At 36.7% G+C, this 12,742-nt stretch overlaps 1 protein-coding gene across 4 annotated transcripts in view; it reads right to left on the bottom strand.

The window, feature by feature from the left end:
* TTC29 (tetratricopeptide repeat domain 29) overlaps positions 1-12,742 on the bottom strand; it is a 277,080-nt gene that overhangs the window by 145,848 nt on the left and 118,490 nt on the right. For all 4 annotated transcript variants that reach the window (XM_059876103.1, XM_005217505.5, XM_024977370.1 and 1 more), the window contains 1 exon segment: positions 5,907-5,998. In XM_059876103.1, the coding sequence (XP_059732086.1) occupies positions 5,907-5,998 (92 nt within the window).

The following is a 12,742-nucleotide window of genomic DNA, read 5'->3' as shown; positions in this document are numbered from 1 at the left end:
CTGTATTGCTATGAACTTTCCCCTTAGGACTGCTTTTAAAGTGTCCCACAGGTTTTTGGTTGTTGTGTTTTCATTTTCATTAGTTTCTATGCAAATTTTGATTTCTTTTTGATTTCTTCCATGATTTGTTGGTTATTTAGCAGCGTGTTGTTCAGCCTCCATATGTTGGGATTTTTAATATTTTTTATCCTGTAATTGAGATCTAATCTTACTGCATTGTGGTCAGAAAAGATGCTTGGAATGATTTCAATTTTTTTGAATTTACCAAGGCTGGATTTATGGCCCAGGATGTGATCTCTCCTGGAGAAGGTTCCATGTGCACTTGAGAAAAAGGTGAAATTCATTGTTTTTGGATGAAATGTCCTATAGATATCAATTAGGTCTAACTGGTCTATTGTGTCATTTAAAGTTTGTTTTCTTTGTTAATATTCTGTTTAGTTGATCTATCCATAGGTGTGAGTGGGGTATTAAAGTCTCCCACTATTATTGTGTTATTGTTAATTTCCCCGTTCATACTAGTTAGCATTTGTCTTATTGTGGTGCTCCTATGTTGGGTGCATATATATTTATAATTGTTATATCTTCTTCTTAGATTGATCCTTTGATCATTATGTAGTGTCCTTCTTTGTCTCTTTTTACAGCCTTTGGTTTAAAGTCTATTTTATCTGATATGAGTAATGCTACTCCTGCTTTCTTTTGATCTCTATTTGCATGGAATATCTTTTCCAGCCCTTCACTTTCAGTCTGTATGTGTCCCCTGTTTTGAGGTGGGTCTCCGTAGACAACATATATAGGGGTCTTGTTTTTGTATCCATTCAGCCAGTCTTTGTCTTTTGGTTGGGGCATTCAACCCATTTACATTTAAGGTAATTATTGATAAGTATGATCCTGTTGCCATTTACTTTATTGTTTTGGGTTCGAGTTTGTACACCGTTTTTATGTCTCCTGTCTAGAGAATATCCTTTAGCATTTGTTGGAGAGCTGGTTTGGTGGTGTTGAATTCTCTGAGCTTTTGCTTGTCTGTAAAGCTTTTGATTTCTCCTTCGTATTTGAATGAGATCCTTGCTGGGTACAGTAATCTGGGCTGTAGATTATTTTCTTTCATCACTTTAAGTATGTCTTGTCATTCCCTCCTGTCCTGAAGAGTTTCTGTTGAAAGATCAGCTGTTATCCTTATGGTAATCCCCTTGTGTGTTATTTGTTGCTTTTCCCTTGCTGCTTTTAATATTTGTTCTTTGTGTTTGATCTTTGTTAATTTGATTACTATGTGTCTTGGGGTGTTTCGCCTTGAGTTTATTCTGTTTGGGACTCTCTGGGTTTCTTGGACTTGGGTGATTATTTCCTTCTCCATTTTAGGGAAGTTTTCAACTATTTTCTCCTCAAGTATTTTCTCATGGTCTTTCTTTTTGTCTTTTTCTTCCGGGACTCCTATGATTTGAATGTTGTGGAATTTAATATTGTCCTGGAGGTCTCTGAGATTGTCCTCATCTCTTTTAATTTGTTTTCCTTTTTTCCTCTTTGACAGCCACTTTTAAATCAATGATATTAGAACAATCCCTTGCACTGTTCACAAAAATAAACTCAAAATGGCTTAAAGATTTAAATATAAGACATGACACCATAAAACTCCTAGAAGACAACATGAGCAAAACAGTCTCTGACATAAATTATAGCAATGTTTTTGTAGATCAGTCTCGCAAGTCAATGTAAATATAAGTGAAGTCATTTAGTCATGTCCAGCTCTTTTGTGACCCCATGGACTGTAGCCCACCAGGCTCCTCTGTCCATGGAATTTTCTGGGCAAGAATACTGGAGTGGGTTTCCATTTCCTTCTCCAGGGGATCTTCCTGACCCAGGGATGGAACACAGGTCTCTCGCACTGCAGGCAAACGCTTTACAGTCTGAGCCACCAGGGAAGCTCAATGTAAATAAAAGCAAGGCTATTAAACAAATGGGACTGAATTAAACTTACTTTTTTGCACAGCAAAAGAAACCATAAACAAAATGATAAGATAACCTACAGACTGTGAGAAAATCTTTGTAAACCATGCAAATAACAGGGCTTAATTTCCAAAATATACAAATACTTCATACAACTCAATATGTAAAAAATGAACAACTCAATCAAAAACGGGCAGAAGACCTAAATAGACATTTCTCCAAAGAAGACATACAGATGGCCAATAGAGACATGGAAAAATGATTAACTTTGCTAATTATTAGAGAGATGCAAAACAACACTACAATCACCTCACACTGATTAGAATGGCCAACATTAAAAAGTCTACAAACAATAAATGGTGGAGAGAGTATGGAGAAAAGGGAACTCTCCTACAGTGTTGGTAGGAATATAAATTAGTGCAGCCACTATGGAAAATAGTATGGACATTGCTTAAAAAACTAAAAACAGAACTACGATATGAGCCAGCAATCCCATTCCTGAGCTTCTATCCAGAAGAGACAAAAATTCTCATTCTAAAAGATTCATCCACCACAAAGTTTATAGCAGCACTATTTATAACAGCCATGGAAGCAACCTGAGGGTCCATCAAGAGATGAATGGATAAAGATGTGGTATATATATGCAACAGAATATTACTCAGTCATAAAAAAGAATGAAATAACGCCATTCGGAGCAGCATGGATGGACCTCGAGATTATCATATGAGGTGAAGTTGTCAGAGAAAGACAAATATCACATGATATCACTTATATGTGGAATTTAAAATATGATGCAAACGGATTTATAAAACAGAAACAGATTCACAGACAGAAAACAAACTTATGGTTACCAAAGGGGAAGAGGGTGAAAGGATAAAATGGGAGTTTCAGATTAGCAGATACAAACTACCATATATAAAATAAACAACAAAGTCCTACTATATATCACAGGGAACTATATTCAATATCCTGTAACAAACCATAATGGAAAAGAATATAAAATATTCTTTTATGAACAAAGTGATATATATGTATCACTTTGCTATATATTAGATACTACCACAATGTTGTAAATCAATATATATATATATAGAGTTGAAGTAGAGTTGATTTATATATATATATATATATATATATATATACACATATATATATGGACATATATGTGGACCCTTTTTATCAAATAATGCTTAAGCAGCCAAATTAAAACATTTGACTGTTGTTGTTGTAAAACTAATTGTTCAGCTCTCCCCTCAGGTTTTACGGTATTGCTGCTATTTACTTGCTAAGTTGTGTCTAATTCTTTGGGACCCCATAAACTGCAGCAAGCTAGGCTTCCCTGTCCTTCACCATCTCATTGATTTTGCTTAAACTCATGTCCACTGAGTCCATGATGCCATGCAACCATCTCATACTCTGTCACCCACTTCTCCTCCTGCCCTCGATCTTTCCCAGCACCTGGATCTTTTCCAGTGAGTCAGCTCTTCCCATCAGGTGGCCCAAGTATTAGAGTTCAGCATCAGTCCTTCCAACGAATATTCAGGGTTGATTTTCTTTAAGATTGACTGGTTTGATCTCTGCAGTCCATGGGACGCTCAAGAGTCTTTTCTTCAGCACCACAGTTTGAAATAATCAGTTCTTCAGTGCTCAGCTTTATTTTGGTCCAACTCTTACATCTATATGTGACTACTGGAAAAACTACAGCTTTGACTATACCGACCTTTGTCAGCAAAGTGATGTCTCTGCTTTTTAATACACTGTCTAGCTTTGTCATAGCTTTACTTCCAACAAATAAGTGTCTTTTAATTTTGTGGCTGTAGTCACTGTCTGCCTTGGTTTTGGAGCCAAAGAAAATGAAGTCTGTCACCGTTTTCATTTTGTCCCTATCTATTTGCCATAAAGTGATGGGGTCAAGATGCCATGATCTTAGTTTTTTGAATGTTAAATTTTAAGCCAGCTTTTTCTCTCTCCTCTTTCACCTTCATCAAAAGGTATACAATATAGATGAGAAATTCACATCATGGAGTGGAAAATAAAATATTCCAGATGAGACCCCAGTTTAACAGGTGAGAAGTATTTTAAGATGACCACAGGTTTTCAGAAGTTTCAAAAATAACTATAAAGACTATCAGTAACCAAAGGTGAAGACCAACGCTTGTTTTGTGACACAGTTAGTGCTCAATATAACAGGTTATAGAAGAAAAGATTTTTCCCTGAAGTTTTATCTCTTTGGTTATATTAAAACACAATGTCATTTTGTAGAAATTATTTTTTAAGCATGTTAAGGGATGCATTTATTTAACTGTCTAGGCTTAGGCTAGGTCTGCTGCTACAAGGCAAGACAAATCATCCAGTTGTTTCCTACTGATTCTAAACAGGGTTCACAGCAGACTCAAGCAATTAAATAATCAAAATGAGCTGAACAAAATGGTACAGAGTTGGTGTGCTCCAGACAGACATTAAATTGAATCCTTACATATCTCTTTTTTGTGTGTTCAAACATCTGCTTCTTTCCAGTGATTGTTTGGAAAAGAAAAGTTTAAGGGATAGCGAGGTTGATCATCCACAGGACGGTTATCAACCTTCATTTGAAGGGACCACAATGCTCACAGGTTGCTTGCTTTACCCCTGGCTGGCCCTGCCTTCCTAGAGTATATGTCCATACCCTTCTTATAAACATGTCTGTCCCAATCGTTCATCCAGCGAAGACTGCAGTGCACTTAGTTTATTTTGTTCGGCACCTTACACTTCATTGGTGTTGGTGTTTTGATATTTAATTAATTATTTAGTTAATATTTAATGATTATTATATTGGCAATGATAATTACACAATGAAGATCCGTTTTCAATGCATTAGACATTCTAAGTGCCTTTGGAATAATAATTTTACCTTTTAAAACACCACCAGTTGTATGTATTTACAACTGAAATACAGATAGGAACAAATCAGAATTTGACACAATCTATATTTACTTCTGGGCTTCCCTGGTGGCTCAGCAGTAAAGAATCTGCCTGCCGATGTAGGAAACGCAGGTTCGATCCTTGGGTCGGGAAGATCCCCTTGAGAAGGAAAGGGCAACCCAGTCAAGTATTCTTGTCTGGGAAATCCCATGGGCAGAGTAGGCTGGAAGGCTACAGTCCATGGGGTTGCAAGTGGGTCAGACAGAAGTGGACTAAACAACAATAACAACAATATTTACTAGTACTATTACTACTACATAGTAATACTCTGTATTACTACTACATAGTTAATACTACTACTACAAAACTATTTAAAAGCTATATCTTGGATATAAGGTAACATACCAAAAACCAAGGCCATAACTTTGATAACTTTTCTTATTCTTACTCTATCTTGGCTAAATATAATGCAGTGATTAAATGGAGTACACAACGATCACAATATGATGAGTGAATGCCATATCATATATTTTCCATGGAAAAAATTGTATCACAAGTTGTTTATGTATATTTTTGTTCAATTTTTCTGTTTTAAATGAAACACTGGGAATATTGTTTTTGCACCTGATCGTTTATCCAGATGTGCTCAAAGGAGAGATGGATGTCTTAATGGTAGAAGCATAAAATGGAAGCTTTCCTCAAAGAAGAGATCTGGAAAGGTTACGGTGAACCACAGTCACTGAAGCGTACTGCCTATGTGCTCTCTGCTTTTTTAACCTGTGAGAGGTGACCTGATTTTCTCCTCTCATTCAAGGTCATCACCAAACTTCCAGAAATTTAAAACATAAAATAATATGGAGGAGGAACAGACAAAGAAGAGTTTAGGTGCAAGTTTAAAAATACCACCTTGGCTTAAAATAACTTATGATGAAAGGGTCACTTAAGAAGGGCACTGCTTAAAATTTAAGCAGGCAGTAATGGAAAGTGACAGACCTCAAACAATCTAAGTCTTTCACAGTTGAGTGAATTCACAGTGACAGCAAGACAAGGATGTGCAAACTCACCTCTGCAGGACCTTGGCCGTGGCTTCATAGGCTCTCCCCAGGCTGAGATCATCATCCAGGTCTGCAGAGATTTTGCCGTAAGTGTTGAGGACCTATGGGGAAAGAGCAATACATATTAAACATATAACATGACCAGATTCACTGATGTTTCGTTTCAAAACAGAAAAGATCCAAATTAATAGTTGTTTTTCAGGTCACCATAAAATTTTTTTATTAAAAATTCATGTTGGTTTGGTTTATTTTTATCTATTGTATTGCTCGTTTCACAGTGATCTCTTTGAGCCTTGACAGTGAAGTCTTACTTTTGTAAAAATAATTCTTTTCCTGCACAATCCAAAATCTTCCAATTGATATAACTTAGGTGTGAATAAAAACTGAATGGGTTACAACATTATTTGAAAATATAGGACTATTATCTTAGGTAATATAAGGCAGATTACAATAGTCTACTAGGGTAGGTTAAATATCACTTCTCTTCCTATAAATAGCTGTTTGAAAAGCATGAATTTAGGTGCCAGGCAATTTCTAAATCTATCGTTTTATTAGAGGCATATCTCACAGTTTGTACACGTGTTCAGAATACACTAAAACTATTTCTTACAAATGTACTTCATTACCAACAATCTCTTCAATAATCAAAAGATTATGGCTGCCACAGCCAAACATATGATCTTAATTTAACACTGACATCTCATGGTATGATTTTCCTTTTTATTCTATTTCCTTTTCAAGGGCTAGAAGGAGGAAAATAAAATTCCTTCTTCCTCCTTCATTGTTACTTGACCCAACCTATTACACACATGAAGACACAGGAAATCTCTAAAGACCTCTATGGAAATCCTTTTTGCACATTTTCTAAGAAAGAATTAGTGAAAGTCATTTGACAGCGTTGAGAGAGAGTCAGCATGAGGGAAGATGGACATTCAGGATGTGTCTTCAACCTGAATTAGGCATCTTAGAAAGTTTGCATGTTAGAGACAGTGTTGCTATCCATCTTTATTTTCTTAAAGTTAATATTTAGGAGATAATTTTAGTGAGGCCATGGTGATACCTCCTAATTTGTGTGTGTCTGTGTGTGGTTTACTAGTGACTGTTTGACATAATACTGATATTAAAACTTACTGATACATCTTGACCCGGTGTTGTAATTCCTGTTAAACCTGTGAAGTTCAACCATTCGATTTTTATTTTTAAGCCTCTTAGTAAGTCTTGTATGAACCTGAGAATTTTCTGTTCACTCTGTCCTGCACAAATGACTGTCTGATATGACATGACATACAGCTTTCTGAGTCAAAGGACAGAATCTTTGAATTTTGTGAATTTATAAGAGACTTTATTAAATCCAAACATCAAAATATTTAGGAAGAGACTGTCTAGTGTCTCTTTTGGCCTATACATGTTTTATATGACATTCTAGAAATTTAAAGATCAAATATTACTATATTTTTATGTAAAAAACAATTTATTCAGTAAATATTGTTATTGGATGCCAGTGCTGTGATAGACCCTGCATGCTTGCATGCCAAGTTGCTTCAGTCATGTCTGACTCTTTGCGACCCCATGGACTATTATATATAGCCTGCCAGGCTCCTCTGTCCACGGAATTCTCCAGGCAAGAATACCGGAGTATGGTTGCCATGCCCTCCTCCAAGGGAATCTTCCTGACCCAGAGATCGATCCTGGATCTCCTGCAGCTCTTGTGCTACAGGTGGATTCTTTACCGCTGAGCCACTGGGAAAGCCCAATATTAGACCCTGGAAAATCTTACAGAGAAGAAAGCATGCCTACAGACCTTCAAGGCATTTACAGTCTAGTGGTACAGAGGTTTGCACTGACGCAGCTGTCTGAATTAGTAATGACTGAAGACAAGTTTCTCCAGAGCTTCAACTGCTTATCCTGCACCATGCTCCCATGCCCCTGCTCACTGTGAACCCGGAAGCAGTAATGTAACATCTGGAAGTGCCCAGCATTATCCTAGGACTGTGCCTCCTTTGACCATGGTTAGGAGGATAGGTGCCCAAGACAGATAGGTAAACACTTCAGTATTGATGGCTCTTCTCCCACACAAGTATGCAGCACTCCCAGGGAGCAGCCGGGGCAAATACCAGCTCAGTCTGGGCTTCTAGTTTTGACCTTGGACTTGGTTTTACAGAAGCTTCCTCATGGAACATGATGGGGTTGGCTGGAATGAACACTCACCTTAGAGGAAGAAGACTGGGATGCAAGATGCACTTCTACTACACCCAACACATCTGGCCTAAGAAATCTCCCTGAGAAGCTTTCCTCAGAAGCAGAAATGAAAACCTCCCTGAGAGGTGTGAGATAATACAGAGAGCTATTTGAACTTGGGATGAGAATTTTCTGGGACTCTGCTAACCAGCCATCAGGGAAGAGCTCCTGGAGAACCCCTCCTCAGAGTAAAGACAACACATTCCATTTGTGACTTGAGAGAGTTCATCACTCAGGTTAAACACTTTACCTAAAAATAGGAAGTATACAGGCAGTGTGAAAAATATAGTTCATTACTGGCCCAAAGGGGAATACATTATATATATATATATACACACACACACATATATAATATACATATATATGGTATGTGGAAAAATAACATAACATTATAAATTGTGTAGAAAATAACTGTTGGTGGGAATGCAAATTGCTGCAGCCACTAAGGAAAATAGTAGGGAGGTTCCCTAAAAAACTAAAAGTAGAGCTACCATATGATCCAGCAATCCCACTCCTGGGCATATATCCAGAAAAGACAAAATCTCTAATTTAAAAAGATATGTGCCATACAATATTGTAAAGTAATTAACCTCCAATTAAAATAAATAAATTTGTATTTAAAAAAAAAAAAGATAAAGGCCCTTATTTAAAGGCCTTTCCCATTTGAGGATTAAAGGGATATGCTTATCTCCTTCAAAAAAAAAAAAAAAGATACACGCACACCAATGTGCACTGAAGCACTGTTTACAAGACGTGGAAGCCACCTAAACGTCCATCGACAGATGAGTGGATAAACAAGATGTTGTATATGTACACAGTGGAATACTACTGAGCCACGAAGAATGAAATAACGCCATTTGCAGCAAATGGATGGCCCTAGAGATTAGCATACTGAGTGAAGTAAGTCAGACAAAGATAAATAGTATAGGATATCATCTATATGTGGAATCCAAAAAATAATACAAAAGTATCTATGTACAAAATAGAAACAGACTCACAGACATAGAAAACAAACTGTTAATTATCAAAGAGGAAAGGGAGAGATAAATTAGGAGTACAGGATTAACAGATATACACTACTGTGCATAAAATAGATAAGCAACAAAGGTTTACTTTGGGGACACTGTTCAATATCTTGTAATAATTTATAATGGAAAATAATCTGAAAAAAAAAACTGATTCACTTTGCTGTATATCTGAAACTAACAACATATTGTAAATCAATTATTCTTCAATTCAAAAAATGAATATTAAATACCTCAAAAAAACTCAAATTGTGTAGAAAATAAAGATGTGTTATATTGACCTTACAGTAAGTTATGTTACCTGCTTTTTAATTAAGGTACAATTTGCAAATTAATGAATATCGATCAACTTAAATCACTAGACAAATAGTGGAATCTTCTTTACAAAGAATACTTTAAGTGAGAAAATACAGTGTGGAAATCTGAAAGATCCACTGTATTTGATTGAATATCCCTGTGGCATGCAATTTGTTGGAAACAAATCTAGTGTCTGGAAGGTTAAATTCTGTCATCACAAATCAAAGATAAGAGATAAGAGAAGAGAAAAAAGAATATCAGGTGCAAAGTATTTTGATGCATTCAAAACTCATTGTGATGGTGGTCATTTAGTCGCTAAGTCTAGGGGAAGGGAAATTCATAGTTTTTGTCTTTTCTACTTTCTAGGCAGCTCCATGTGTTTGGTGAAAATGCCACATCAAAGATGGTGCAGTTGGCTGCCTGGTTTCCCATCATTCCAAAGTTTCAAGGTTTAATGCTTAGGGAAAGGAGGGGAAATACTTTTCTGTCTCCTTCTGGCATGGCACAGAGCATGCACAACTCAAACTAATAAAGATCCGTGGCATGAAGTTTAAAATGGGTTTCTGCACTCTGGCTGGTGACCCAAACTGCCATTGTTTCTGTAGGAAAATAACCCATGGAAAATGACATCTAAAATAAGTTACAGCATCTAGCCCATTTGAGATGGTAATTTTGTAGCTTTTCAAAATTTTCAGTAATCTCCGCTTCTTTTATTTCAGATTTTTGGTAATTTTTCTATACACATTTCTTTGTCCACTTACTACCTTCCTCCCACTACTCTCTTCCTTAGTTAATGCAATACTTGAAACCAGTTGGGACTTTTATTCTGAGGGCATTGACCAGGCTTTGGAAGGGCCTTATGGGAAATTAATCAAATCTCCCTCTGGGTGCTCAAATTTTCTTTAAATACCTTAGACTCGAGTCAGACAGGCTTACTACTGAGCTAAGTGACATGTGTCAAGTGACTTAGTATCTGTGAGTTTTATTTCCTTGGGTATAACATTGAAATGAATAAAGTCTACCTTGAAAAGATGTTATAAGGTTCTACTCCTAAGGATTTGAATGAAGCACCTGCTTAGTTTTCCCAAGTCTTATCTAACTGAGTGGTTCTCAAACGGGGGTTGTTTGCCTCATAGGGGATATTTGGCAATGTCTGGACATGTTTTAGGCTGTCATAATTGGGAGAAGCCAGGGATGCAGCCCAACAGCCTATATACCCGCTTCTCCCATGACAAAGAAGTGACCAGTTCCAAATGTAAATAGCACTGCCATTGAGAAATTCTCATCTAGTCTTTGCTAGAACAATTTTCCTGATGGGAGACTATACTCCTGTGAGACTAGGCACTGAATCATTGGAGAGTTACATGAAAAAAGTTTTTTAGTTAAGTTGAATCAAAATCTATACTCTGCCTGCTAGCCAAGGTTGTGTTTTGTGGGACAAGATAAGTCCATTCCTCTTTCATGTGATGGTTCTTCCCATACCTGAAAGAGCTATGTTTTCCTCCTTAAAGCCTCCAAACTCACAGAGGCATCCAGGACACTCCCAAAAAAGTGAGGATGAAACCCCAACAGTTTTGCTCAACATTTGAACATTTTATTTCAAATTTTGTCTACAAGTCTAAGAGTTCTGGAAGAGTTTAAATAAACCCAACTGCACCAAAATACATTTATAAAACCACAACAGGGATCCATCAGACTTGTCTGTAAATAAGAAGTTATGAGCCCATTGCCTGGGGTGCATTTTTTAAAATCTTTTTCTTCCTTGCCCACCATAAAAAGGCAGCAGAGCGAACGTTTTGTTATACAGCCCTACACAAAACCCGAATTGTGCCACTTTATAACCAAGGTGCAGCACTGAGCTCTACACTGTGCATTACTTTGAAGAGAAAAAGGAAATGATACAGATTTATTCTTGTGCAATAAGAAATACAGAAATAAAAAAATCAAGTTTGCCATCTTGAGCTTGAAATCATTGTCAAATCTTATCGGAAATACATTTATTCTGATTTCTGGCAATCTAACCCCCTTTAGCCATTTCACAGTTGGTGAGCAGAAAGGATGTTTCTGCCTCATTTACAGCGTCTGAACATGATTCAGACAATCAACTGCAACATTAGTCAAAGAAATCAGTGGCTAATGATTTCTGACAAGCGCTGCAGTAACAGGCTGAGGACCAGACTGGGCAGCAACGGCACTGAGAGCATTTTACTAGTGACAGCAATAGGCGATGGGAGAAGGCGATAAAAATGAGGGTAAACAGAACTGTTTCCCCATCACGTAAAGGCTCTTATACACTTTCTGCAAAGGCGTGGTATCTGACATGCAGTAAATACAGTAATCTTTTGCTTCAAATATGTTATATTGAATGAACACTGAGGACAATCAAGTGTGCAGCTCTGCAAACAATAACACATGAAGTAGTTAAATATTCTGCATTCTGCTGAAACTATACCCTTAAGTTAGGAGTAGTCTAGCATTACTATTTATATTGATCATTTGGACTGTGTATTCTTTCTCCCTGAAATGCATTACTCATCATTTAAACTGTTACAAACTGACTGTTTACATCACCTGACACAGAAAGGGAAGGCTGATGGCCCAGTGCAGGAAGAACCGAGTGTTAAAAGACTGAGTTCTTGCTTCTCTTAGGCCTCAAGCTCAGACTGTGACCCTGGACAGGTCACTTGGTTACCTTGAGCTTCAGTTTCCAAGTCTGAAAGATAAAGGGGTAGGACCAAAGGATCTAGAATTCTCCGTTCCAAAAATATGATTTTGATTTTAGACTACGTTGATATATTAAGTAGTTGAAGATATGTCCTAATTATTTTCAATCATTTATCTTTGGCTTCAAAATCCCTGATGAATTTATCTTATGTTTAATATTTTTAAAACAAGAGAAACTAAATGATAAGTCATTTCATTCACTTCAAATTTTATTTTCAACCTTTCTCCCTTATTTGAAAAATATTGCATATTCTTAATGAACTGCTTTTAAAAAAATATCCCTACCATGGAGTAAGTGATAACAAGAAAGGCTAAATCTACAAAGCTTTTGGTTCATATTAAACAGTGATTGTTACATACACAATGATCAGTGCTGTTCAAAGATAGTAAACATTTTTATACCTTGAAATATTTAAAAATTGGATGAAAATTCACTGTGAATTTCACTTAAATTCATAAACTGAATTAGAATTGCTGGTTAATCTCTCACATATTAGGAGTTTACATTGCATTTTCAAACGCTGCTGCTGCTGCTGCTGCTAAGTCGCTTCAGTCGTGTCC

This window comes from Bos taurus, chromosome 17 (assembly GCF_002263795.3).
Source record: "Bos taurus isolate L1 Dominette 01449 registration number 42190680 breed Hereford chromosome 17, ARS-UCD2.0, whole genome shotgun sequence".
Classification (NCBI taxonomy): domain Eukaryota; kingdom Metazoa; phylum Chordata; class Mammalia; order Artiodactyla; family Bovidae; genus Bos; species Bos taurus.
Note: the sequence above shows the minus strand (reverse complement) of the source record. Positions and strands in the feature narration are given on the sequence as shown.